This window comes from Vipera berus (assembly GCF_964194415.1).
Source record: "Vipera berus genome assembly, chromosome: 3".
In the NCBI taxonomy this organism is placed as follows: Eukaryota; Metazoa; Chordata; class Lepidosauria; order Squamata; family Viperidae; genus Vipera; species Vipera berus.
Window position 1 is genome coordinate 64,963,900 of NC_138204.1, and position 27,717 is coordinate 64,991,616.

The 27,717-nt window shown below is 41.1% G+C and overlaps 1 protein-coding gene across 1 annotated transcript in view; it reads left to right on the plus strand.

The window, feature by feature from the left end:
* The window catches only part of ACOT11 (acyl-CoA thioesterase 11), a 63,312-nt gene extending 36,373 nt beyond the window's left edge, over positions 1–26,939 (plus strand). The window contains exons 6-16 of the mRNA XM_081322280.1: positions 2,718–2,853; positions 5,598–5,754; positions 9,622–9,741; positions 10,264–10,408; positions 13,183–13,238; positions 19,598–19,664; positions 20,488–20,571; positions 22,747–22,880; positions 23,718–23,849; positions 24,427–24,553; positions 25,817–26,939. Of these exons, the coding sequence (XP_081178406.1) occupies positions 2,718–2,853; positions 5,598–5,754; positions 9,622–9,741; positions 10,264–10,408; positions 13,183–13,238; positions 19,598–19,664; positions 20,488–20,571; positions 22,747–22,880; positions 23,718–23,849; positions 24,427–24,553; positions 25,817–25,972 (1,314 nt within the window). The 3' untranslated portion in view covers positions 25,973–26,939. The remainder of the gene's footprint in view (positions 1–2,717; positions 2,854–5,597; positions 5,755–9,621; positions 9,742–10,263; positions 10,409–13,182; positions 13,239–19,597; positions 19,665–20,487; positions 20,572–22,746; positions 22,881–23,717; positions 23,850–24,426; positions 24,554–25,816) is intronic.
* Positions 26,940–27,717: the final 778 nt, after the last annotated feature.

Sequence of the window (27,717 nt, forward strand, 5' to 3'; positions counted from 1 at the left end):
TTATTATTATTATTATTATTATTATTATTATTATTATTATTATTATTATTATTCTGGGTGAAGTAGAGAATCAAATGCATTAGAGCAGGGGTCTTCAAACCTGGCCCTTTTATGACTTGTGGACTTCAACTCCCAGAATTCTTCAGCCAGGCATGCTGGCTGAGGAATTCTGGGAGTTGCAGTCCACAAGTCATAAAAAGGCCAAGTTTGAAGACCACTGCATTAGAGTATCAAATAAATATGAAGTTCCTTTCTACTTGGCATTGGTAAGACTATACCTGGAGTACAGCATAAGATTCTGGGCACCTTGTTTCCAGAAAGATACTTACAAGATAAAGAAGGTCTTGGATCCTGGAAAAAAAAACCCTAAGCTGAGTTAGATCTGTTTATTATTTCAGTGGAGGCCATCAGCAAACCTTAGAGTTACAGATTAGACCAGGAAGTTGAAAAAAAATCCCAAAGAAAGCAATGGCTATCTATTTACAAATTTTGAGTCAAAGCTATATGAACATCTGGAATCAAGCCGAACCCAAATCTTTGCCCAGCTAGATGGAAGTACCTTAATTGATCTTGAGAGGATAAATCTGGTTAAAAGTTGGAAGAAGATCGTTAGAAATACTACACACAAAGGTTACACTTGGAAGCAGAAAGAATTGCAGAAGGAAGTGGCAGTTTACTTTCTTAAATTTGACCAAGGGAACTACATGGATATACCATGAGGTGATCATAAAGTGGGCCTAATTCTAAAGATACTTCAGTTCACCTAGCATAACTTACAAACGGTGCCTTATATATATAGTTTCTGTAACCAGGACCTTTTTATAATTCAAGCATCATCACTGTTATAAACATGATTTGTGAATTTAAAACACACTGGCAGACCATGGGGAGCCATACAAAGTGGACCTCTCAAGATTTAAGTAAGCCATATCTCTTCTACAGGGGCAGATTTTTCTGTCCACAAATTGCTTGGATGTGTTTCTGTCATCCCATCATTATTAATGTGTACTTTCATATGCAGCCAAATCAATAAGTCTTTTTGAAGTTGCATTAAGTAACATATCTGGGCATACCAAAGCCAAACTACATATTATGTTAGCAGCAAGTTTGTAATATTGTGCTCAGGATAAGGCCTGTCCTTTTTTGTAACAAAAAGCAATTGTACAGGAAGAGGATTTAATTTTTCCAGGTATTTACCCGCTAAGAAACCCCTTCATCTCACAAAAGTGATTCTTGAAAATTATTTCCAATCTTCTACTCCATTCAACAGAATAGAATATTTATTAGGATTATTTTTTATTTTTTATTTTATTTTAAATCCATTTATATCCCGCCCTTCTCCGAAGACTCAGGGCGGCTTACAAGCTTAGCAGTAGCCTTCATTCTATGTATATGCCTGCTTATTATGCACTGATCCCGATTCAAAAATAGAAAAGGGGTTTATAGAATAGAGATTTACAGAGTTGGAAGGGACCTTGCAGGTCTTCTAGTGAAACTTCCTGCCCAAGCAGGAGTCCCTATAGCAGTGATGGCAAACCTTTTAGAGACCCGAGTGCCCAAACTGCAACCCAAAACCCACTTATGTATCATTGGGTGCTGGTTGGTCATGGCCCATTGGGTGGGTGTGGCCGCGATGGTAATGGCAGACTGGGTGGGACTAAAAAGTTCAATCAATCAGTTCCAACTTTGCGAGATCTTTTTTTTCCCCCACGAGAAGTTGAAATTGATTGCTTGATTGAACCTTTTTTTTTGTGCACACGGCGGCGGCGGCCTAAAGCAAAAAGGTTTTATAAAAGCCAGCTGAAGGCCTAAGAGTGGGGCAACGGCGTGTGCGCCCACAGAGAGGACTCTGCTTACCACCTGTGGCACACGTGCCATAGGTTCGCCACCTCGGCCCTATACCACCCCAGACAAAAGGCTGTCCAGTCTCTTCTTAAAAACCTCCACTGTTGGAGCACCTACAATTTCTGAAGGCAAGTCATTCTGCTGATTAGTTGTTCTCACAGTCAGGAAATTTCTCCTTATTTCTAGGTTGAATATCTCCATTTGGAACAATTGTGAATGCTCAGACAATACCTGTCAGCTGTAGCTTTTTTCTGGGCTCATACAGTAGGAACTGTCTGATCCCAGAAAATGACACAATTGATTTAAGTAGATACTGCTGGCCAGTGTTAGATACATATCCATGCATGCTCCAAGTCACCTCTTCCATTTTAAATCCAGATCACTGATCACTGCCCAGTTCTAAAATTCCCTGAATCTTAACAGAAAAACAGGAATAACAGAGCTGGAAGGGACCTTGGAGGTCTTCTAGCCCAACCTCCTTATTAAGCTTTTGCAGGTGGGGAGAAATCGGAGTACAGAACCTATACAGGGGAACAACCAAAGAATGTTGGAAGTACATTGAGAGGCTGTGTGTGTAAGCTTGAAAGTTCTAAGCTGAACTAATCTGTCTTAAGTATCACAGCTCAAATTTGCCTACATGAGTGTGAGTTAGATTTGGGCTGTGATACTTAAGACAAGCAAATGGTCTAGAGCAGGGGTGTCAAACTGCCAGCCCGCAGGCCCAATGCGTCATGCTGAAACCACACCCACCCCATTGCCGACAATGGAGAAAAAGTCGCGATACGTTACTATATGTCACGTGACGTTGCAAGTTTGACACCCCTGGTCTAGAGTAAGAGGAATGTTAATGTATTCTCTTCCCTTTCTCTTAGATAAAGTTGAAACCCCTGGCTCCTCAAACAGAAGAGGAGAAAATTGAATACAGCATTGCCGCCGAACGTCGCCGTATGCGACTGGTGCACACGGATACAATAAAAGATCTGCTTACTAAGAGCCCTGTGCAGGCTGGTAGAGTATATTCTAGCATTCTTTCTAGGGCTTTGGCTGCACGGCATGGGTTAGCTTGGCTTTGTTTCGTTTTACTTCATTTTACATTATCTCTTATCATTTTAAAACACTTCATGAATAAATCCCTATGTGGGGAGTCAGTCTGGTCAATATTTGAATTGGCAAGGTGTGCTCTGGTTCATGAAATAGAACTCAACAATTCGAAATGCAGAAAGATGAGCTTACCCTTGTTGGACATTTGGAAAACATGGCATGCACTGATCATTGGGAGCACCCAAAGATGCATGGGGAATTCAATGTTTATGCAAGTTCATTTCAGTATATTAAACTAGTCTTCCTTGTTTGTACTGGTGGTCATTATATTCAGCCAGTTTGGTGTAGTGGTCAAGGCATTGGCTAGAAACTGGGAGACCGAGAGTTCTAGTCCTGCCTTGGGCTGGGTGACTTTGGACCAGTCAATCTCTCTCTCTCTCTCTCTCTCAGCCCTAGGAAGCAGACAGTGGCAAGCCACTTCTGAAAATCTTGCCAAGAAAATCGCAGGAATTAGTCCAGGCGATTGTCAGGAGCCAATAATGACTCAAAGGCACTCATCCTTTGAAAACAGCATAGCTGTTAGATGCCCTTGAAAAGTTATCCAGAAGCTTTCATCGGTTCAAAATGGGTGGTCCGCATGTTTTTGGGCAAGCTTAAATTTGCACGTGCGTCACCTCTCCTGCAGGAGCTGCATTGACTGCTCATTTGCCTCCAAGTCCAATTCAAAGTGCTGGTTGTCACCTTCAAAACCATGTGGCTTGGGACCAGGTTATTTGAAGGACCATCTTTTCCCTGTCAGGTTTACCTGCTTCACCAGAGCAGGAAGGCAGGGAATCCTACAGGTCCCCTCTCCTAAAGCGGTCCACCTGACAGGACTAAGAAGGGCCTTCTCTATAGTGGCTCCCTCCCCGTGGAGCATCACCCCTGTGGAGATAAAATTGCCCCTCATTTTGACACTCTTTTGCAAGGTCCTGAAGGTATAGTTCAGCCAAGGGTCCTGGGAACCCCAGCGTTATATGAAGCCTGTCGACTGGCTTATTTGATGGCTCTCATCAGAAGGGTGGTGGGTTACTGTTGTTGTATTGGGATTTTTAAGAAGTCACTGAGAATGAGTTGGGGGCAGGTTTTTTTTCTTAAATAAATAAAGAAACATCATTTGACGTTTGACACTTTGGGTTTATAAGAAAGGGCAGCTACTTCATTTCCAAACACGCATTTTTACCAAATGCATGTCTGTTAGGTCAGTGGAGCTCCCTGCCACCTGTTTTTTCAAACTCTGATATGTGCGTGATGTGCACCGAGTTTTCCTATGGTAGTAATTACATGAAGCTATGATTGCACGTTGGTTGCTAGAAAGAAGAAAACAGTTGAACTGCAGTGCAGAGATAATCCTTTGACCTTGCCGCTTCTTGTTTACAATCAAAGAAGAGTATTTCTGGTGGCATCTCCTAGTAAACATGGTAGTTGAGGATTCCATACAGCTCATCCATGTGGTTGTCATAATGGAAAGTGCTATTAAAAAAACTACCTCTGGCCTATAGTTATTGAATCCAGAAAGGGTCACACTTATAATGGACGGGATGTTCCTCTCTGGCCTGGAATCCGTTCACTGATGCTGACAAGCTATTTCAGGAAAGTGAGCAATGATGCCAGCAAGCCCTGCTAGATACCTTGGATCAGCTGAGCTGCAGAGCTGATCTTCATTGCCAGTAACTTTAATTCAGGAAGCCCTTCAGTAGAAGAGGTTGTTGGTTCCATTAATTCCACCTGTTGTGTTGCAAGGGGTGGAATTAATGGACCGAGTATAATCATAAAGCACTAAACATCAATAAGGAGCAGACATGATTTCTAGCCCATCCACTGCCCAAAAGAGAAATTGATGTAGCTATTGACATGCAAGAGAGAGGCTGCTTGAAAAGCATGGTATAGAACAGGGGTAGGCAACCTTGGCTCTTTATGACTCATGGACTTCAACTCCCAGAATTCCTGAGCCAGCTGGGAGTTGAATTCTGGGAGTTGAAGTCCATGAGTCATAAAAGAGCCAAGGTTGCCTACCCCTGGTATAGAAGAAGCAATAGTCATAGCTCCCTTTTAAATTGTGGGTAGTTTCTTGCTTCTTGCTTGCTTCATTTAGTTCAGGGATGTGCAGCTTGACGCAACATGCAGCCTCGGAATTCCACCACAAGTTGAATCCAGATTGTAACTTAAACCTGGGAATAGGAAGATATGCTTAAATACAGTCACGTGCAAAAGTGTAGGTATCACTACTCCAACTGTATGGCTCAGTGAATCCTTAAGTGAGTAGAAAGTACACAACCTCTTCAGTTGGATGCTTTAGATACTCACGAAATGAAGGTGAATAAACGTGTCCCAGGGTAATGCTGCAGGATCCAATGTGGGTCGGTCACCGGGACCAGAGGTTTAGTCGTCCGAGCTTTCGGACTTGTGCTGAGCCCATCTTCAAGGAATTTCTCTCCAGCCAGATTGGATCCTGCAGCTTTAGATACCACTGACCGCTTGCTATGTATGACAACAGGTCGATAGAAGTTTTTTTCTTCCTCTCCGCCAGGTAAAGCTTACACAAAATGGAGGTGGAGGGTGAAGGAAGAGACCTGGACGTTATTTCAAGTGCCTACCTGGTAGTTTAACCCTGAGAAAGTTGTTCCTGTGCAGATACACCTCTGATGGAAGATATCTTTTTCCCCTAATAGATCCTGAGAACAGAGAATGCAGTGTGACCATACCTGCTGAAAAGACCAGAGTGGAAAGCGTGGAACTCATTTTACCCCCACATGCCAACCATCAGGGAAACACGTTTGGTGGGCAGATCATGGCGTGGATGGAAAACGTGGCCACAATAGCGGCAAGGTGGGTGCTTGCATCTTGCTGAGGGGAAAATGGAATGATAGTGATTGCTGAAAATCTTAACTCTGGCTTTATAGTAATTAGGACAGATATATTTAAAAAGATGAATCTACTACGGTGAGGCCTGCTCTTTTTCACTGGAGGGTTCCCATTCCATCATACGCTGGTAATAAAGACATTTTCACATGGCACATTTTCAGAATTATTATTCATGAAGTATGGAACACGTTGCTTTCTGGAACTTGTTATTTTTAATATGAGGAACTCAAATACATATAGAGGTAATCTTCAACTTGAAACCATAATTTATCATGAAGTTAGAATTATAAGACATGCCGGTTGTTAAGCAGGTCATCATATGACCAACCTCCCTTTTACATTATTTTTTTGCTACGGTCATTAAGCAAACACAGCAGTCATAAAATGGAACACCACAGTTGTTAAACAAATCCCATGGCCTTTAAGCGAACCCATTGTTAATAGTGGTAGGGTTTTTTGCCAGAAAACAGAGGTTTTTGAGATTTTCTGGCTAGAAAAGGCAAATTCATAGTCACATGTACAGTGCAAACAGCTGCAAATGTAGGCTGGCTATCAAGTACCCAAAATGTGATCATGTGAATGTGAGGTGGCTTGGATGGTCAGAAGTTTGAATCTGGGTTGTAAGTACCCTTTTTTGGTCCATGTAACTCCGGACAGTCGTTAAGCAACTGGTTGTTAAGCGAAGACTATCTGCAAAACTCAGCAGTGTACTAGAGATTGTTGTGGCCATTGTTTTCAGATTAATAAACCTTTCCGTAGGAAAATTGCAAGAATAAGCTCGTCTACATGCACTCTAGGTTTTTCTAGTATAAAGCAGAGAGGGGCAACCGGAGTCACTAATGTTTTCAGCAAAAAGAGTATTAGGTTCTTCTGGCGTAGAACAATACTGAGGTTACTCAACTACTGGCTTCCTTCCCACTTTATGAAAATTGGGAGCAACTATAGGAATTAAATGTTTTTGCCTTTAACGTTCATAATTTTCCTTTTACCCTAGATACAAACATTGCATATCGAAGTCCACTGAAGTTTGATAGCAGTTATCTCAATGACAGCAATGTGGAAACATAATAAAGGATCTGTACCGTGTTTCCCCCAAAATAAGACCCAACCAGAAAATAAGCCCTAGCCTGATTTTTTTTAGCATGTTCCTAATATAAGCCCAAAATAAAGCCCCAGTTAAGATTGTCATCAGCCCTGGGGGGGGGGCCTTGGCCAGCACAGGAGGCAGCAGGCACGTGGGGGCTGACAGTGTCCGACAGTAGCTGCACCCCACACAGCACAGGTGAGACCTAAGGCTCACCAGATCACCAGGCTGGCCCTCCAAGCAGAGGAGCAGGGGGATAGGCAGGCGATCCCGACATGCGGTGGCACCAGCAGCAGTCGGAGGTAGAGGCACGAGGGGAGGCAGGCACGTCGCTTTGGGATCGCCTGCCTCCCCCTGTGAGTCTGCCTCCGACTTCTGCTTGCACAGCTATCAACTCAGCTGCGCTGCTCAGGCTGTGCAGCTCCAGAGTGCAACGGACTCCTTTGGCCCCCATGCTCTTGCCACGTCTTATGTGCGCGCTGTATATATAAAGGTAAAGGTAAAGGTTTCCCCGCACTTGTGTGCTAGTCGTTTCCAACTCTAGGGGCCGGTGCTCATCTCCGTTTCAAAGCCGAAGAGCCAGCGCTTGTCCGAGGACGTCTCTGTGGTCATGTGGCCGGCATGACTAGATGCCAATGGTGCACGGAACGCTGTTACCTTCCCACCGTAGTGGTCCCTATTTTTCTACTTGCATTTTTTTTTACGTGCTTTCGAACTGAGGTTGGCAGAAGCTGGGACGAGTAACAGGCGCTCACTCTGCTACGCGGCACTCGGGATTCGACCCGCCAAACTGCCAACCTTCTGATCGACAAGCTCAGCGTCCTAACCCACTGAGCCACTGCGTCCCTCATACACACACACACACATGTTTTATTTATATATATAAATAAAATCCGTTTTATTTATATATATAAATAAAAGACCGGGTCTTATTTTTGTGGAAGCATAGTATCAGTTTGCTAGGTTTGATGTCCTGCTGACTACCAAGTTGAGTGAATGTGTAAACAGAAATGAGAGAATCTGCACAGGGTTTAAGAAGGCAGATGGAACTATAATCTGGATGAGATTAGGTTATTCTGATCCCAGAGCGGCCCACAAGCCATGATAGAAATCTGGGGACAGATATCAGGGCTGTGACACATATCTTTTGCTTGGAGATATACTTTCCACAGTCTTGATTGTTGAGATATTAAATGGTATTTTTGGACCCTGACTTAATATGGTAAAGATTTTCTAAAATCAATAGGTAGTATCAGAATACTTTTTCTCAATTTCTAGATTTGTCAGGAGGCATGAAAATGGGGGGAAAGTATTGGACCTAAATCAATTCTTGATTGGCCAGTTTTATTATTATTATTATTGTTGTTGTTGTTGTTGTTGTTGTTACTGGGTTTCCTGATCCTATACATCTTCTATTTTTGCTTCAGTAGTAATAGGGATTCTTTTTCCTAGTTGGATGAAAATAAGAATTGGGAGGAACTGTTTATTTGTCTGTAATTTGAACAATAAAAACTGCAATCATGAAGGGAATTTACTGTCCAGTCGTTGGAAAAAAGGTAGGAGGCAAGGCAAAACCAGCCTCCGTGCAAGTTTGAAAAGTGGATGATATGGTCCAGTTGCATGAGCTGCTATACTGATTTGTCTACCTACTCTTATGTTTTGGATATCAATATTTTAAACATGTTAACTCCTTTCTAAGGTTTGCAGATGTAATTCCTTATACCGTTCAAATAAATCCACATTTAAGGTCACATTTGAAAGTTACCTTAGGTTTACTGGCAGTGGATCTGACGGAATTGTTCAGCATTTTCCTACACCTGATTTAATTTAACTGTGGAGGTAACAATAGTAGTATGCTCTAATAATCCATAGTGTAACTTGAATGTATTTGTTTGGTTTTCACCCCCCGTCCTTTTGTTGGGCGCTTAACCATGTACCTGGAATTGCAGTTCTGCTCTCTTCTATTTCTGCAATTTCTTTGAAGCCAATGAAGGCAAGAGGTTAATTCCCAAGGATAATGTTGATGCACCTTTGTGATTTGGCTATTAGATTTCCCTTAGTTATTATCAGATCAAGGCAGAGATATTTTTACGTGTGATCCTGCTAACTAGAGATACATTGGAATTTTACTGGGATAGCAGGAAACATCCCCCCTCAAGAGATGCTGATTTTTCTACTTCCAAGGCTAAATTTTGTCCTTCTTGTGAATGAAAATAGAAGCTACCACAGCCCAGCTGCTATAGAAATTCACTCCCTTCCACACTGACTTACTTACCTCTTAGCATGCATTCTTCTTTATTCCCTTTTTCCTGAAGCTCTGAAGCTGCCAGATTGTCTTTCATTTTTTATTAGTGACGAGCTAGCTGTTTTCCTTTAGGTGGCACTGTGTCTCCATTAATTCTGGGAATTTGGATGGTCATTATGTGGAAAAGAAGGAAAAGGGAAAATTCAGTCTGTCCTTTGCTGCTTACCCATGTTCTCTTATTGCTGGGGCACCCGGAGGTCCTCTTGAACTGGCAAATAGCCTTTCCATTGTCAACAGGCCAGTGGAAATCCAGCTCGGGCATAGTTTGACACTTGTAGTAGAACAGTGAACTTGGGTTATTTCATAACTTCTATTTGATCTGTTGCTGATTGCCAAACAGTACTGTATTTAGATAGTTTGTTCAGCGGCACATGCGTTACAGGTGACGGATGGTATTTTTTATGTGATCAAACTAGATTTCCGTTTTTCTCTGTTCTTCTAGCCGATTGTGCAATGCCTATCCCACCCTGAAGACCATTGAAATGTTCCATTTCAGGGGACCATCTCAAATTGGGGACCGCCTTCTGTTCAAGGCCATTGTTAACAATGCATTTAAGTACAGGTATGTCTTCCTGCCATCCTTCTATCTAGAGCTAAGTGGATTTGGTCCGGAAGTCAGTAGAAATGTTACGGAGTTGTATAAATTAAGCCACTTCACGATCTACTCTAATGAATGAAAAAACAATGAAGAGGAAGATTGAAAGAGGATTGTAAGAAATGGGGCATTTATTTCCCCCCCCCTGCCCACTTTCTCTTATTAGCTCCCAATATAGAACGTTGTAGTTTGCCAATATCTGGAAAGCCACAAGCCATTTTATTTCATTAATGGATAACTTCTAAAATTTGCTGACTTGACTTCATTAAAATAAATAATAAGAGAAGCACATAAATAAGCACATAAAAGGTATAATAAGATACCGTGTCTTCTTTAGAAAGTGTTTTGCAATTAATTCAAAGAAACAGTTAATCACAATGGGCTAGAATTCATTCCAACTGGTCATAATATCGTACCCAGTGTGATCTCAGCAGATTTGTGCATTCATTTACTTGTTTGCTCAACATTTTAAAATGTTCTTGATTACAGCATGGAGGTTGGGGTGTGTGTCGAGGCCTATCGACATGAAATGGAAGTCAGCCGAAGACATATAAATAGTGCTTTCATGATTTTTGTAGTCTTGAATAAAGATGGTCAGCCACGTACACTTCCATTGCTGAAGCCAGAACCAGGGGTAAGGAAATGAAAATGACATTGCACGGCTTTGACATTACACTGGTAGCCCAGAATGGTATATGACTGAAGGATATTTGCAGTGCAAATCCAATTTCCAGTTTGGGAACCACCTTAAAAAACATGATGCACATGGAGAAAAAGGAATGAGAGTTGTGGCTTAAAGTAGGAATGCACATTTGAAACCTCACATTCTGTACCCCAGGTTTTGGGTGGAGCCACAGAACTCTCTTAAAATAAAAGATGTCGTTGAACTGTGACTTTTAATATGATAGAAAGGAAAACTATTCAACACAGGTAGTCCTCAAGTTACAGCAGTTCGTTTAGTGACTGTTCAAAATTATAACAGCACTGAAAAAAATGTGACTTATGAGCATTTTTCACACTTAAGACCATTTTAGCATTCCCAGATGTTTGGCAACTGAATCATATTTATGATGGTTGCAGTATCCTGGGGTCATGTGATCACTTTTGCAACCTTCTGCCAAGTGAGTCGATGGGAAAGCCTGATTCATTTAACAACCATGTTACTAAATTAACAATCACAGTGTTTCACTTAACAACTGTGGCAAGTAAAGTTGTAAAGTGGGGCAAAACTCACCTAGCAAAAGAAATTTTGGGCTGAATTGTAGTCAAAAGTCTGGAACTACCTGTACATAACTTTATTTAATTATTTTTGTTGCATTTGTTTGGTGAAATACAGTTCTTGCCATGGTACTTGAAGACTAAGAGTAGCTTGTGCTCTAAGAAGATTTAAATATTACTAAGCTAAAGTTTCAGTTGCATAGTAGACATACAATCCTAGATCTTCTTATATTTCTAGATTTGGATGTAAAACAAGCTGTTATTTCAACATGTTAGTCCTAAGTGTGGTTGGCTGGTACTTTTGCAAATCCAGGCAGTTGAGTCAACTCGAGAACCCATAGCTAAATTAAGCTGAATCAGTATGCTACACATACACAGCCTATATGTCATATGTTTTTTCTTTGTTGTTATTTTGCTTTTCACAAAAGTGAATATATATATATATATATATAGAGAGAGAGAGAGAGAGAGTTGATGCTGTAGGTGGGACATAGTGAGATGAATCTAACTAAACCAATGTGGAAAATATAGCAATAAATGTCCCATGTAGAAGCAGCCTTGATTAGCTAGTAGGATATTTTTTTTAATGTATGGCTGTGTTTTTTCCTTTGGACTCTTCCATTGTTGGCTGTACTTGTCATCCGTCAAGAATTGTCTTCCCCAAGGCAAGCATGCTCTAGTCTGCCTCCAGTAGGATGGCTATATTTGCAGTGTTCACTTGGGAGCAATGTTGCATAGTAGAAAGGTATTTGCAAAATTGGGAAGACCAATTGTGAAGAATTTATTAAACAAAAAAGATAGACTGAAAGGGACCAATAGTAGAAAATAGTTGCGCCCCTTTTTGGACCGAGATGCCCTATGCACGGTCACCCATACCCTTGTCACTTCTCGCCTGGATTACTGCAATGCTCTCTACATGGGGCTGCCCTTGGGGTGCACCCGGAGGCTTCAACTGGTGCAAAATGCGGCCACCTGGGTGCTTATGGGAGTATCTCGATATTCCCATGTTACACCACTCCTGCGCATTGGCTTCCAGTTGCCCTCTGGGTGCGATTCAAGGTGCTGGTAATTACCTTTAAAGCCCTACATGGCTTAGGCCCGGGGTACTTGCGAGACCACCTGCTGCCACTGTCAACCTCCCATTGCCCGGTTCGCTCCCACAGAGTCGGCCTCCTCAGGGTGCTGTCGGCCAGGCAATGCCGGCTGGCGACCCCCAGGGGGAGAGCCTTCTCTGTGGGCGCGCTGATCCTCTGGAATGAACTGCCTCCGGAGCTGCGGATGGCCCCTGACCTTCAATCCTTCCGCCGTGACCTGAAGACGTGGTTGTTCCAACAAGCGGGCCTGGACTGATCATGGTTTTTAAATTTGGTTTTTATCAGCTTAAATTGTCCTTTATTTCTTTATTTATTGTTTAATTGTTTTTTAATCTTTGTATTCTATGTTTTTTAAATTTTTTATTGTTGTGAGCCGCCCTGAGTCCTTAGGGAGAAGGGCGGCATATAAATTTAATAATAATAATAATAATAATAATTAATAATAATAATAATAATAATAATAATAATAATAATAATAATAATAATAATAATAATAATAATAATAATAATAATAATAATAATAATAATAATATTTGTAGCTCAGGATTGAACTGTGGGGTCATGCATGTTGATGATCGTACCTAGTTCGGTAATGGAACATCTGCAAGGAAACTACCAAGCTCAGAAAGTACCAAGGATCCCACAGGATGAAAGGGAAAGAGAATAAAGTATTTTAAAAGAGGGACCCGCTGACACTGAATACGAACCTTCCCCCTTTTTTAACGTTTGATTACAGATCCCAACCCATATTTACTGAACTGGGTCCTTAGTGAAACAGTGCCAATCTCAGTGAGTAACGTAGAAGAGCCATCCGCAAAGCCCCTCTAGATTCTCTCACCTGACTGTTTGCTGTGGTTTTGAATAGACAAGAACATAGTCAGGCTTTAATTAAACCGAAGAGTCAAGTGAGAGGGCGTACTGTGCATAGTTCCAGCTTCCTTGCAAAATCCATAATGCTGGGAAAGGTGAAAGAGGAGAAAAGGGAAGAAGAGACAACCAGCGGTAAGGTGGAGGGACTTGATTACAGAGGCAAAAGGGGGAGCTGAAGAGGCAGTGTGCATAATGTAATTCCGTTTGTTTTGTTTCCCTTTAACAGGATGGAGAAAGACGGTTTAAAGAAGCTAGCGCGAGGCAAAAAATTAGACTAGACAGGTTGGTGAAACGTTTTCTTACTCTTTCAAGCACTCTTTGCCTTCCCTACAGGCTGTTAAGTGAAAGGGAGAGTGTAGAATTTTAATCACTCCATGCATGGGTGTTTTTTTCTTCCTGTTGCACATTCGTAGGATAGAATCATGACCATATTTAGGAGGACAAAATGGTTTATGCATAACTAAATCTTCCTATCTATAGGTTTCATACTCAGACTTGCCAGTGGGGTAACACACAGACACAGACACAGACACACACAGACACACAGACACACAGACACACACACACACACACACACACACACACACACACACACACACACAGACCTTCATCCAGGGAAGTGGAGGCTGAATGTTAGAGCTGTGCAAATGATTTGGAAGAAGTGCTTGAGACCTAGTACAAACAGGACCTGGCTGCTCTTCATTCAAGGAGACTGTGTGTTGTTGTTTTTTCAGACCTCGGCGGAGCCTGACAAAAAGGGGTTGCTGCTTTAAGGGTCATCTGAGTGGATTCTTTAAAACAAGGGCAGGAGTTTTTTGTTTTACAGGCTCACCCATACTCCTGAAATTAATTGGGGCTGCTTTAATGAGTAGCAGCCTCGCTTTGTGAGTATTCCACAGGAGACAGAGATTTTTGCTTTTCTGCTTACACTTCGATTTAGTGGACTTTGGGTGCATTGGTTGGATGTTTCATTTGGATGCTGCCTGCAGTCAGTGTTTGTTTGTTATTTCCAAAATAGTCCAGACAGGTTTTGCTTTCTTGTATGTATTAGAGATGCGGTGGCTCAGTGAGTTAGGACGCTGAGCTTGTTGATCAGATGGTCAGCAGTTTGGCGGGTCGAATCCCAAGTGCCGCGTAACAGAGTGAGCGCCTGTTACTCGTCCCAGCTTCTGCCAACCTAGCAATTCGAAAGCACGTAAAAATGCAAGTAGAAAAATAGGGACCACTTCGGTGGGAAGGTAACAGCATTCCGTGCGCCTTTGGCATCTAGTCATGCCGGCCACATGACCACGGAGACGTCCTCGGACAAGCGCTGGCTCTTCGGCTTTGAAACGGAGATGAGCACCGGCCCCTAGAGTGGGAAACGACTAGCACGCATGTGCGGGAGAACCTTTACCTTTACTTTTTATGTATTAGTATTATTTCTTCTGTGCAATAGAGCTCTGTCTTCTGCACTTGCGTTGGTATTCTTAGCATATGGCTTTTTCCACTTGTTAGTGGGTTGGCTTCCCTGCTGCTACTGTGGCTTCAAACGTTTGAATGGTGAGCAGGAAAAGCAAACTGTTAGATTTAACATACCACTTCTCCCACAATAATCTGCTAAACTGAGGATTTTCTACGGGTTTCTTCCTTACTTCCTTGGAAGGGGCCAGTTCTGTTGCCCATCTCAAAGCAGGCTTCAGATTTTGTGCTGCTCCGGCATTTTTGTGATCACAGTTTGTGTCCGTGCAAATATATATTTTTATCAGGAATAAGGTCCAGACACATGTTTTCTTTAAACAGACACGTAAACATGTTTATATGTAAAACACCTAAGAAGCTACATTGAGCATTAGTTACACTACTATGTTCCAGTAGGAAAAAAAAAACCTCACTCAACCAGGAAAGCAGGAAGAGAATTGCGGGCAAAGATTTTAGTATATATGTACTGGAATTTCTCTAACCTATATTATTCTGATAGAAAGAACACGGATGATCAGTGTTTTTTTCCTCTTTGCTCATCTCCCTCTTTTAGATTTTTATTCTGCTGCAACATTACTTAGGAAACGGATTCCTCTTCCCAAGCTGTTTATTGCTGCCTGCTTCCAGTTCTGCTTTATGGTTACCTTACAGCCCCCTCCCATTTGCCTCTTGTTATGTCACAAAGCTTTCAGTGTGTATTTATAGCCTTTCTGTTTGTTATCTCTCATATATAATTTATACGGGAACATGGATGGAGACGGCCTGCATTATCCTGGAGGCCACTGTTCTTGAGGCATTAATACCTGATTAGTGACATCTTCGTGTGAGCAGTGAGAAAAGGCCGGCTAGGAAGAGCTAGAGAACATCTACACAGGGAGAACGTAACAGGCACTGCTATATTAAACAGGATGCTCTAAGTCAAGGGTTCATAGCCTTCCTCAGCTTGAGAATTCTCTCTCTTTTGACATCTCTCTGGCTTAATTATTTGTCCCTGTCACTCTCGCCAGCTTGTGAATTCCAGGTATTCAGCCTACCGGGGAAACTGCTGCAGGATGAACCGCAAAAAATAATCTAAAGCCACCTTTATCTTAATTGTTTGCCTGAATATCTGGAGTGTCTGGATAAGGAAGGAGGCTGTTAATATTTCACTTGGACCGAAATCAGTATTTGTTAGGAGGAGTCAAGAGGTCTAGATAGGCAAAATTTAAATGTAGGAAGTCAGAGGATCTGCTGTCTTTGGAAGTTGCTAAGGATCTACAGACAGAATCATGTGACAATATCATGGACGTTCTCCTGAGATTCATTTATTGTTTATGGAGGTAAATTCTGCTTTCCTTCAGGAGTATAAATGGACATGCGTAGGTTTTCCTCCTCGCCTTTCCTTCCACAAGGAAAAAAAATAATCCACGTAATATTCTGGACTGAGAAAGGGTGACTGGCCCAAAGTCACTCGGTGGGCTTCCATAATGGAGGGTGACCTAGAACTTGGGTCTCCTAAGTTCAGTGTCTTCACTGTTACATCACAGCCTTGGGGACACTGGCCAACTCTATGGCTTCAATGACTAGTCCCAAAAACCCATTTTCAAGAGGCAAACTACCATACTCTAGAGCAGGGTTTCTCAACCATGGCAACTTTCAAGTGTGTGAACTTCATTTCCCCAAAGCGGTTTCCCTGATAAAGTAAATCACCATAAGAAGCCTTAAGAAGCATTCAGTAAATGGACGTAGATATATGATCTTTAAGAAGGCTCTCCTAGTCTTTCTCCTATAGTCACTATGTGGGAAAAAGGACAATAGTGCTTTAAAAATGAAATATATAGCCCTTGTGACCGACACAATGTGTGTTTGCTGTGTGAGTGGTAGTGTATTAATGCCTGAACTGTGTCATCCATACCTCTACCTGCTATGGAACACATACACCTAGGCATTTTCTATAACTTTGAGATCTTCTTATTCATAAATAACACTTTCTCTATTGGAACAGAAAGTAATATATAATTATTTCTTAAGAACCAGTGTCTCTGGAGGGATGCATGCAGCTTACACACATACCTCAATCTTTTTGTTTAGCTTGCCTATGGACTTTGTCCTGTCTCTTCCTGTCTTCTTAACATCTTTAGTTTAAAAAGTATCTATTCTAGTTGATGTGCTTTGCAAAGTTGAACTTGGTTATTTACCATTGCTCTTTTTGAAGGTGATAAGATACCTGTTATCTGCCAGATTTCTCCTTATCCACACTTCTTTATCTAAGACCCTGAGAATGAGATTGTAAAGGCTTGATGGTTGAGCAGTTCACAGGAGCCTGTTGTGACTTTGTGTTCCTGGAGTCCAAGGTTTTTGCTGGGCCCTTGCACTGAGTCAACACAGCAGGCAGCCTGTTTCCTTTTGCGTCTAATTCCAAAAATGGACTTTCATTAGCGTTTGTATGCCGTAAACCTTTCCTGGAGGTAACCCCAAGTGAAGACTTTTATTTATCTGAAAGGAAAAGCTCTTCGAGCTTTCCGGCTCAGGCTGAGTTTTAATTGGGTTTTAACTGGGGTTTTACATGTTGCAGGGACTTAGTTTAATCTTTTTTAAATTGGTCTTAATTTTTGTATTAATGTTTTAAAATTATACCCTGTAAACCGCCCTGAATCCTTCGGGAAAGGGCGGTATATAAATTCAATAAATTAAAATTAAATTAAATTAAAATGAAACATTTCATTCAAATCTGTAAGTGTTTGGGGGAGGGGGGCTTATCTTATATTTGCTGAGAATTTGGCAATAGAGGAGGATATTTGGAAGAAGATTGGAAATTGTGAGGTGCAGTCAGTGACTAAAAGAAAGACGGGAGCTGCTGTCTTTGCAGTTTAGCTTTTGCATTTCTCTTGCCATCCTCCATGCACAGAAAGTGTGAGTTTCCAAGAGAGAATTTACCTTTGGGGTAGAGTTACTGTAGTGAAGATTGTAGAAAACCAGGATCCTCAAAAGTTTGCTAGGACAAGCATACCTGCTGAGAGGACTTCTAAGCATCTAGAAGCGGGACTTGTTGCAGAGCAAGCATCCTTTTGCTTGCAGCCCAATACAGGTAGTCCTCAATTTACAACAGTTCATTTAGTGACCGCTCAGAGTTACAATGGCGCTGAAAAAAGGGACTTAGGACCGTTTTTCACCGTTACCATCTTTGCGGCCTCCCCGTGATCGTGTGATCAAAATTCAGACGCTTGGTAACTGGTTCCTACTTCTGACCATTGCTGTGCCCCAATGTCACGTGATCAGCTTTTGTGTCCTTTTGACACGCAAAGTCAATGGGGGAAGCCGGATTCACTTAACAACCGCGTTAGTAACTTAACAACCGCAGTGGTTCACTTAAGGAATGTGTCAAGAAAAGTTGTGAAATGGGGCAAAACCCGTTGAACAAACGTCTCACTTAGCAACAGAACTTCTGGGCTCAATTGTGGTTGTAAGTCAAGGCCTACCTGTATAAAGGCATTTATTTATTTTCTTTCTGCAAACAAAAAGAAAACACAGCTTGATATGCTAAAGATCTCTTGTCAGTTTGGCACCCCACCTCCCCAAATGCACATAAAGTAAACTGAGGTAAATAGATCCATTTGCAGCATAGAAGCAGCCTGTGTATTCTTGACTAAGCATAAGAGTAATTAAATACCAGGGAACTTTCTATCAAATAAGCATTCATGCGTTTATGCTTTCTGAGCCTAGATTTCCAGTTTCTCTTTCTCTCCATGAATATGTTTGTACTTACGCCTTTGTCTGTTAGCTAATAGTTTGTGTACGTGTACACAGATGGACATGAATTCTACAAATGGGTGCCGTTGTATTTAATCAATAGTCATCGTTTACTAATTTAACTTTTTCTCCTGGCCTCAGATTTGTCTGGCACCTGGCCTCTGGCTGATGCATATATTTGCATATATCTATGAGCACAGTTGCTCAGAAGGCTGGAAAATCTCCAGGAGTGCTTTCCCAGCTGACAGAGTTGAGTGTCTTTAAACTGGTGTCAGCTTTCTTTGGAAACCAGTGTATAAACTGCAAGATTGCTTCTTGGGCAGGATTCTAAGAGTGATGTATCCTTAGTGCCAAAATATGCAGTAGACTGGGGAGAGATGACGGAATCTATAATTCCTCGTGCAAGTGTGGCTCTTTCGATAATTCATGAGAAAAGGCAGTAGAATTTATGGCAGTAGGCTAGAGTAAGGCCAAACCAGCGTGATCCATGGTTCTGCCTAGGTCTCTGCCTATATCTAACTGCTTTGAAGAATCTACCAAAACTTTATAGACCGTGTACATTCCATCACAGTGAAGGAGTATATTTAATTATACAATATTTCCCTTTTGCATTGGAGCTCTGTGTTAGAGTAAAAGTGGGTGTCTTTTGCCATGGTCTTAACTTGTCTTAACTTTTGCCACAAGTCTTAACTTGTCTCTCTGTGTGTGGATGGATGTGTTTGTGTTTCTTGATGTGTCATGGATGTGTCAGTCTTGACTCCTATAGACTACCTAGATCAGGGGTGTCAAACTCAATTTCATTGAGGGCCACATCAGCATTGCAGTTGCCCTCAGGGGGCCGGGTGGGTATGGCCTGGGTGGGCGTGGCCTACTGGGTGGGCATGGCTAGAGTGCGTATGGCCAGCTCTACATCGTTCACATCAAGGGTGCCTATGGGTGCCTGGGCAGGAGTGGGAGAGATCTGAGGGTCTCTGGCAGAAGGAGGGTCTCTGGGCCAGGGCCAAGGCAGTGGGGGCCGTTCCCTCACTGTTTCCAGGATGGCTTCACGGGCCATATGAAACCACTTCGCGGGCCGGATCTGGCCCCCGGGCCTTGTGTTTGACATTTCTGACCTAGATAGTTTTCTTGGCAAGGTTTTCAGAAGTGGTTTGCAGTTGCCTCCTTCCTAGGGCTGAGAGAAAGTGACCGGCCCACAGTTACCTTTGTTCCTAAGGCGAAACTAGAACTCATGGTCTCCCAGTTTCTAGCTTGGTTTCTTTAACCAGTATACCAGTGTGGCTTGCTTAACTTGCCTTATGTTCCCTAAAGGAGATACGTCGTTTCTTACATATTGTTTTGGGGAAAGTGATGTTCAAAACATGTTTGCTGTTTTCCATGTGTAAGAGAAACTGTTCTTAATACGTTTTTGTCCTACTCATGTTAGATTAATACGTTACATTTGCTTTCTACAGAAAATATGTTGTGTCCTGTAAATATACTGAAGTACCTTTATCTGTGCCTTGGGACCAGAGTAACAAGGTCAGTTTCCATCTGCTTCTCTGACCTGCCAATTGTTTTTAAAAAGTTTTAGACTCGGGGATTCTGTTCCATTCCTTTCAAACACTACAATGATCCAAAGGTCTCTTCTTCTCCCTTTGAAACTTCAACTTCAACTTCTTATGGATATTTTGTTGCTTAGCCTCTTGTGTGTGCAGAAGTAAATAGGACTTGGAGCTGATGGGATGACATCTTCAAAACACTCTTGAGACAGCAAGTTTGTGTAGGCGGTCTCAAGATAAGTCTTGCACTATGGACAATAAAATGTTCAAGTCCAGAAGAATGAGCTCCATTCAACAGTTATCTGGCATAGATATTGTTATTTATCAGCCAAGATCAATGTCTTTTCTGCTGTCTCAGAAATGGCATTACGGTATGCAGAATGAAACTGAGTGGAGCATCTCTTCAGGCACAACTTTGTCTGAAAAACCAAACCTTCAGAAGTAAAGAGTTTAGTTATTTCCCACTGGTTTATTATTGCAGAGATAACTTTAGTTTTACACCTTGCTTTTAGAGACTTAGAACACTGGCAAATTCCACTGATGCTTTCTGGGATTTTTAGAACCGCAAAACTTCCAGGCTGCTGTTTCAAAGAATGCAGTCATATTTCTAAGAGCACTTGACAGGTATTTAGTGCTTTCATTAAGCTGCACAGTTACGTCCATGGTCCACTGATTTCATACAGGTCAAAGCACTGATGAGGGGAAGACATTGGAGAAGGTTATAGCATTGCTCAATATATTTAAAAAAGGCCAGCAGAAAACTTGGAATTCATTGTATTTTTTAAAATATATGCCCGATGCAGGTTTATCTGAGTTATAACAACGTTACTGCACTGAAGACATTGGTAGCTAAAGCCAACTGGGTACTTGCATCTGAAAGAGACAAGGTAACTAACCCATCTCCAGCCCAAGTGGCCCAGTTTATGACCAAGTGTCCAGGTTATCAAGCTTCTCCAAGCAGCACTTCCCTTGCACAGAATATCATCATGGATCACCTTTCCCCAACTGGGTGTCTTTCAGGTGTCTTTGAAATTACAGCCACCCAAATTCTCCATTTTGATTGTATTTTGGGGATTGAAGATATCAGGCTGAGGAAAGTTATCCACCTTTAAGGAAAAGCAATCTGGTCCCTCTAGATCAGTGACCCCCAACCTTTTGGGCACCAGGGACCGGTTCCACGGAGAAAGTTTTTTTTCATGGACCGGAAGGGGCGTGGTTTCGCATGCTGCCTGTATCCCGTGGATGGGGTTTTGCTTGTTTGCACGGCCCAGTTTTTGGCATGCTGGGGGTTGGGTAGCCCTGCTCTAGATTGTTTGGATCACCACTTCTGCCCACTCTTGTTATTGACTGTATTTGGCAAAACCTGATTGGAATTAAAATCAAAACACCTATAAAGCAGTGGGTTCCTTGTCTCCCTCCCACCCTAGTTGGCCATTGCCCAGATGACAACACCATTGTGGGAGATAATGCCTTCTAAAAATTTTGATTGCTAAATTGAATTAAATGCTATACTGTGATCTTTGAGTAGTTGAAAGTAGTAGAATGTTAGCATTACTGATCCTCCTGGGTAACATTATGAAACATTCTAGTATTGTAGTTTTTCTGTTTATTGTTTTGGTATTTCAGGCTGATTTTTGATTCTCATATCCCACTACTACATATAGCAATTAGCTTTGCTTTCGTTTCTCCCAATGATCAATCAGAATGTAGGATTATTTTCATCAGTAAGATCATCGTCATCCCCTTTTCTTGTTGGGGATACCACTTCATGTAGTAGGGATTGCTGAATGGCAGAAGAGGAGATAGAAGAACTTTACTTTTTTTTAGTTAAAGTGCTTTGACCACTGCTTTGAGATTGTTCCCCATCTTAGCTGTATAACACTTCTTTGCCAAGTGACAGATTGGGTGGATGGCACATCAGCACAGCTACAAGTTTAAGTTTATTGAATTTATATACCGCCCTTTTCCCGTAGGACTCAGGGCGGTTTACAAAGTATTTAAAAACGTCAACACAATACAAAAGTTAAAAACAGTTAAAAATAATTAAATTTGATCCCTGAAAAATATAAAACCCCAATTAAAAACTCTCAGCCTGGACCGGAAAGCTCAAAGAGCCAGGTCTTCAGGTCCCGGCGGAATGACCGAAGGTCAGGGGCAGTCCTAAGCTCCACGGGCAGCTGGTTCCAAAGGGCAGGCGCACCCACTGAGAAGGCCCTCCCCCTGGGTGTTATCCGGCGGCAGTCTTTTACCGGCGGCACCCTGAGAAGGCCCTCCATGTGGGAGCGCACAGGACGAAGGGAACTTGATGCCGGCAGCAGGTGTTCCCTCAAATATCCCGGACCCAAGCCATTTAGGGCTTTATAGGTCATCACCAGCAAGGAAAGGCCCCAGGTGAACTTTCCTTTCCAGAGACACAAGGACACCTTTGACTCTAAAAGGCTCTGAGTGGTGCTTGCATGTGTAAGATGCCTCAGGGTATCTACAGCCAATCCTCTTTCTATTTTTAAAAACCAAATTCATGTTGAGTAGAAGCGATGCCCTTTAACAATACAAATCATTAATTTTCAGTAAGGTGGAGAAATATCACCTGCACATTTCTAGCAGTAGTTGCTAACATTTCTAACTGCATTCCACTTCAGGACTGTGTTCAGGCAATGATTCAAATACCTATAGGTGTATATCCCGATTTAAATAGTGTCAGAGAAAAAAAGGACAAATGGTGGTGGATGGAGGTGATATTATGGAGGTGCCCTGACAGCAACTGGTCAGACAGCAGTGCTTTAAGGCTGAGTATTTTAAATCATCATTGTGACAGTACGTAGCTGTTGAGGATATTGTAATGATTCTCAAATGTTCTTCCTCAAATGCATCTTATACTGATGAGATGATTTTTTTGAAGGGGGGCATTATTTGAAAAGTAATGCTGGTCTTCATTGAATTCAGATGATGCTTTTCTTTTTGTCACTTTATTTTATCCATTTCATGGATAATAAAACAATGATTGCATATTTTCACACTCACAATACACTCTGTGGTAACATGTTGAACTCGGTCGTTTTTAGTTCAAGATGTACGTTCTGGAAGAGGACAAGTTTCTCTCTGTCCAAATTGAGATGACCATACACTTTAATGTGCTGCAAGCCTTCTTGTTGCTGTCCGATCTACGAAACAGACCCGAGTGGGACAGACATTGTGCGTAAGTACTTTGGAAAATCTTTCTTTTTTAAAAAATTAGAGATTATGACTTCATTTTTTATAAGGTTGACTCAGCCTTCCGTCCTTTCGAGGTAGGTAAAATGAGGACCCAGATTGTTGGGGGCAATTAAGCTGACTTTGTAATAATGCCGCTTGGGGGGGTGTATGAAAGCCCTAATAAGCAGGCATATACATAGAATGAAGGCTACTGCTAAGCTTGTAAGCCGCCCTGAGTCTTCGGAGAAGGGCGGGATATAAATGGAATTAAAATAAAAAAAAATAAAAAAAATAAAAATAATAGCAGCAAAAATCTTGACTTTCTCATAATCCCAGATAGTGCCTTACAGTTATTTCTATTAGGGTTTTTTTTGCATTTGGCAGAATCCTAACAGAGGTTACATCCGATTCATACCAGCTGTATTCATACTACATACTAAATTAAGCCAATTACAAACCTACTGGTTGCATTTATACAGCATGTCAAGTTTGTTTAGCTGGAATATTGGTTTGTTGTGAAAGGGCATGTTGTGTGAACACAGGCCATTTAATTAATTTCTGACTTAATGCTTTGTGCCAGTCCAAAAATGCAGGTCTTAAGTTGATGATTATTGCACTAGTAATTCTAAAACAGAGATGGGCAACTTTCTCCCCCCCACTTTGGGGTTAGACTAGTAGGTTTTAGTCATTAGAAGGCAAGAATAAAAATTATTGCTGTCTTCCTGCTGGTGGTTACAGCTTAATAAACACCCATATTTTTCAACCTTCAAAGGAACAAAAAGTAGAAACATTGTACCTGGAGTTAATATGTACATTTCATATGTCTGCATTGTTTTTGCAGGAGCTGTGAACTTGTCCAGCAAGTTGACAAGGATGACATGATTTATCATGTAATTAGTCATACTGTCAGTGAGGAAAACAAGCCTTTGGACTTTGTTGTCCTGGTATCGCAAAGAAAACCTTGCAGCACAGGGTATGTTAGCTAGGCATTCCTCAAAAGTCCAGTTTTTAATGGCATTCTTTTAAATGAATTTGGGCTAAAGCTTTCAGAATTTGTAATTGGGTATTGTCCCAAATTCATCTGGGGGCATCTGGCTTCAGTATTGTACATATCAAAGTCTATGAATTAGCTCCAATTTGATTTGAATTTTTAAAAATCAACGGAGAAGCAATTTGATTCCTGAACATTGCAGTTTGAGTGGTCCCTTTCACTTTTTTAGGAGTGGGAAAACAAAGACTGCCGCTCATGTGCAAAATTCCATCCACATTTTATTCTGCTCAACAGTTTAGTCTACATTGCCAAATATTTTTTTTGAAAAGTTGATTCAATTCTGAGATTCAGTTGAATTGCCAGGAATTCTCCAAATCAAAGTTTTGTGCCCACATACCTATAGAAGTTACGCTACTTCCAAGCTAAAGTTTTAATATCTGCTAGAAACCATTTTTTTAAGTGTCAGGTTCCAGAGTACTTGATAAGTGGAATAAGGTTGCATTGATAGTCCTTGCTTGCTCTGACCACATTTTCTTTTCTTTTTTCTTTTTTTTTTCAGGGATCCCTATGTTTTAGCATTCAGATCAGTCACATTGCCAACACACCCTGTACAGCCAGAGTATACCCGTGGGGAGACTTTATGTTCTGGCTTCTGTTTTTGGCAGGAAACAGATGAACTTACCAAGGTAAACATTTGCCTTAGAAGCAGACAACAGTTGTGAAATTGTTCATACTTGCAAAAGAGTTCCCTTTCACAGTCCCAGTTGGTCTAATTCTGGCTCTCTACAGCATCAAAGTCACACCAACTACAGTTAGTGTTAGCCTCCAAACTGGAAATCATAACTTTTTCTTATTTATAGTGGGGGTTGTAAGGTATCTGGAGGTGAAATTTTTGGTGAGGAGTGGATGGAGGCTCTGGGCCAACTGGACTCATGTCTCTGTTCTGGATTGCAACTGGTGTAAGAATTTCAGTTCAACTCCCAAGTGAACTCTCTTATATAATGAACTACTTCGGGATTTCCTTTCTATTCCTGTGTTTTACCTCTTCCAATTTTTATTTTTATTCTTCTGCTATCCAATGTCTATTGGCTAGACATTGTAGTCCTTCCATATTTCTTTAGTAAGGAAAATATTCTGTTCAGATTCCATGACACTTTCTGAGCACTCTTAATGGGATGAATTCTTAATGTGGACATTGTTAGGATCGATTGTTATCTACATGCTATTAATTAATGTTTTTCTCTGTAAGCTAATGTAGAAAATATATAATGTCAATAAATCAGCCTTCATTTGGTATGGGTATATATCATTCCAAGTTACAGATGAGCAACATGAGGCTTTACAAATATACTGCTCAAAAAAATAAAGGGAACACTTAAACAACACAATGTACTGTATTTAATAGTAGGATGTCTTATTTTCTGTTCCTTTATTTTTTTGAGCAGTATATTTTAGACCAACAATAATGACTATTAGTAAGCTGTAGTGACACTGTTAAGAGATGGAGAAGCCAACAACAAACCTTTATTGTCTTAAACATGCCATGATTTATTCATTGGTCTCATGTTGATATTATATCCAGTCAAAAACATTTCAGCCTAATTATGACTTAACACCCACTATGAAATCCTTAACTGCAAGAGTTAATTTATGCATTTAGGATATATAGTTAAAATAGGTTACAAGCCCTGTTTCACACATAACAGGATGCTTACATGAGTTGTTTTCTTGATCACCACCACATTGCCAATATAATGGCTCACTCTTGAGTTCATGTACTTCAGTACATTTGCAGTTTACAGAGACAGCCAAGTATGCTCTTGTGTTTAAGCCTGAAAATAAGTGGTCTGGCGTTCCATTTGATGCTTATGCTGGAAGAAGAAATTGATAGACTTTATATGGTCCCAGGAGTTCCAGAGAATCAGCTGATAAGCTCTGTTTGTTTCTAGGTGTCATACTATCATCAGGCTACATCTGGTTTGCTCTCCTATATCACAACGAATGTAGCTGGCCTGTCTTCAAGTTTCTATCGCACTTTTCAAGACTGCGAGCAATTCCTCCTGAAGAACAAAGACAATGTCTCGGTTGGGCTTCAGAATCTTTAGTTGCACAAAGATTTTTCCGTCTGTCCCATGATGAACTTTGTTGTAAATACAATTAGAAATCACTCCATTGAGTATGTGAAGAAGAGAGGAGAATAGAAAACCGACCTCAATTTATATAGCCAGTCTTAGGGGAAAACCCATTTAGGGTGACTTCTGAGCTAAATCAAAATTTTCTATCCAGGTCAACTTAATGATCAGAGCTTTAGTAATCAGGGTATAAGTGAGCAAAATAGGAAGATTCTTCTAGGATTTTGCAAGTCCTTACCTGCCTCCATGTTGGCTTCTGTTGAAGTCCTGTATTTATGATGGTCAGAAAAATCTGATGAAGAGTAGAACTTCAAATGTGATACTTTTTGGTGAGGGTCTTCTGTCACCATTTTTGCCTTGTTCAGGACACTAGGAATTAAAGCACAGATTGCAATTTTGTATTAAATTCAGCTTAAGCAAGCTGTAAAAGTGAAATGTATTTTAAAGTGCCTTTTAATCAAGGGAATAAGATTCGAAAGAGTGAAAAGTCATAGGAAGATTTTTTTTAACAGGAGAATCTACAACATAATATTGGGGATGGTGGTGGGTTATCATACCATTAAATATGTATGAAACTTCAAAGCACATTGCACAAACACAGCAAATTACTGAAATCATGTCACATGTAAACAAAAAATTTTAAACATTCCTTGTGCATAGTTTCTCCTGATTGTTAGGAAATTGCTGATATGTTTTATCAAGGTTTGATTATTTTGTCACCAAGAAATTATTCCTGTGTGAAAATGTCTCCTGGTTTTATTTTTGGTATTTTGGAAGAAATTTTATTCTTTGATGACAGAATACCTCATTATCTGTTTTGATAGATGGTTCTTTTCCCCTAAAGTTTTGCACAAATTTTTGCCATGCCAAGCTTCCCGAATTGTTTAAAGGCAAGGCAGTGGAAGGTTGTTGAAATTAATGACAATAAAAGTTATGTGAAAGGAAGAAGAATCTTGTTATCTCTTATTTTTGTTCTGGAAAATATAGCAATTATTCAGTTCCCTTTTTTAGTATAAATCAGTGTTTCTCAACCTTGGAAACTTTAAGATGCATGGACTACAGCTCCCAGAATTTTTCAGCCACCATAATTGTCTAGGGAATTCTGGGAGTTGAAGTCCACACATCTTAAAGTTCCCAGATTAAGAAACACTAGAATAAATACAGATTAATCAAAAAGGACAATGGATCTTGACTTTCTAGCCTGTCAAAGTCCAACAACCTCTCAAGAATGTAAGATAATAATAACAATAATAACAATAATAATAATAATAAGTTGGAAGGGACCTTGGAGGTCATCTAGTCCAACCCCCTGCTCAGGCAGGAAACCCTATACCATTTCAGGCAAATGGCTGTCCAGTCTCCTCTTAAAAACTTCCAGTGTTGGAGCATTCACCACTTCTGGAGGCAGGTTGTTGCACTGGTTACCTGTTCTAACTGTCAGGAAGTTTCTCCTTAGTTCTAGGTTGCTTCTCTCCTTGACTAGTTTCCATCTGTTGCTTCTTGTCCTGCCTTCAGGCACTTTGGAGAATAGCTTGACTCCTTTGTGGCAGCCCCTGAGATATTGAAACACTGCTATCATGTTACCCCTCACCCTTCTCTTCGTTAAACTGCACATACCCAATTCCAGCAACCGTTCCCTATATGTTTTAGCCTCCAGTCCCCCAATCATCTTTGTTGCCCTTCTCTGTGTCGGGGGGGTAAATCAAAACCTCCCTATC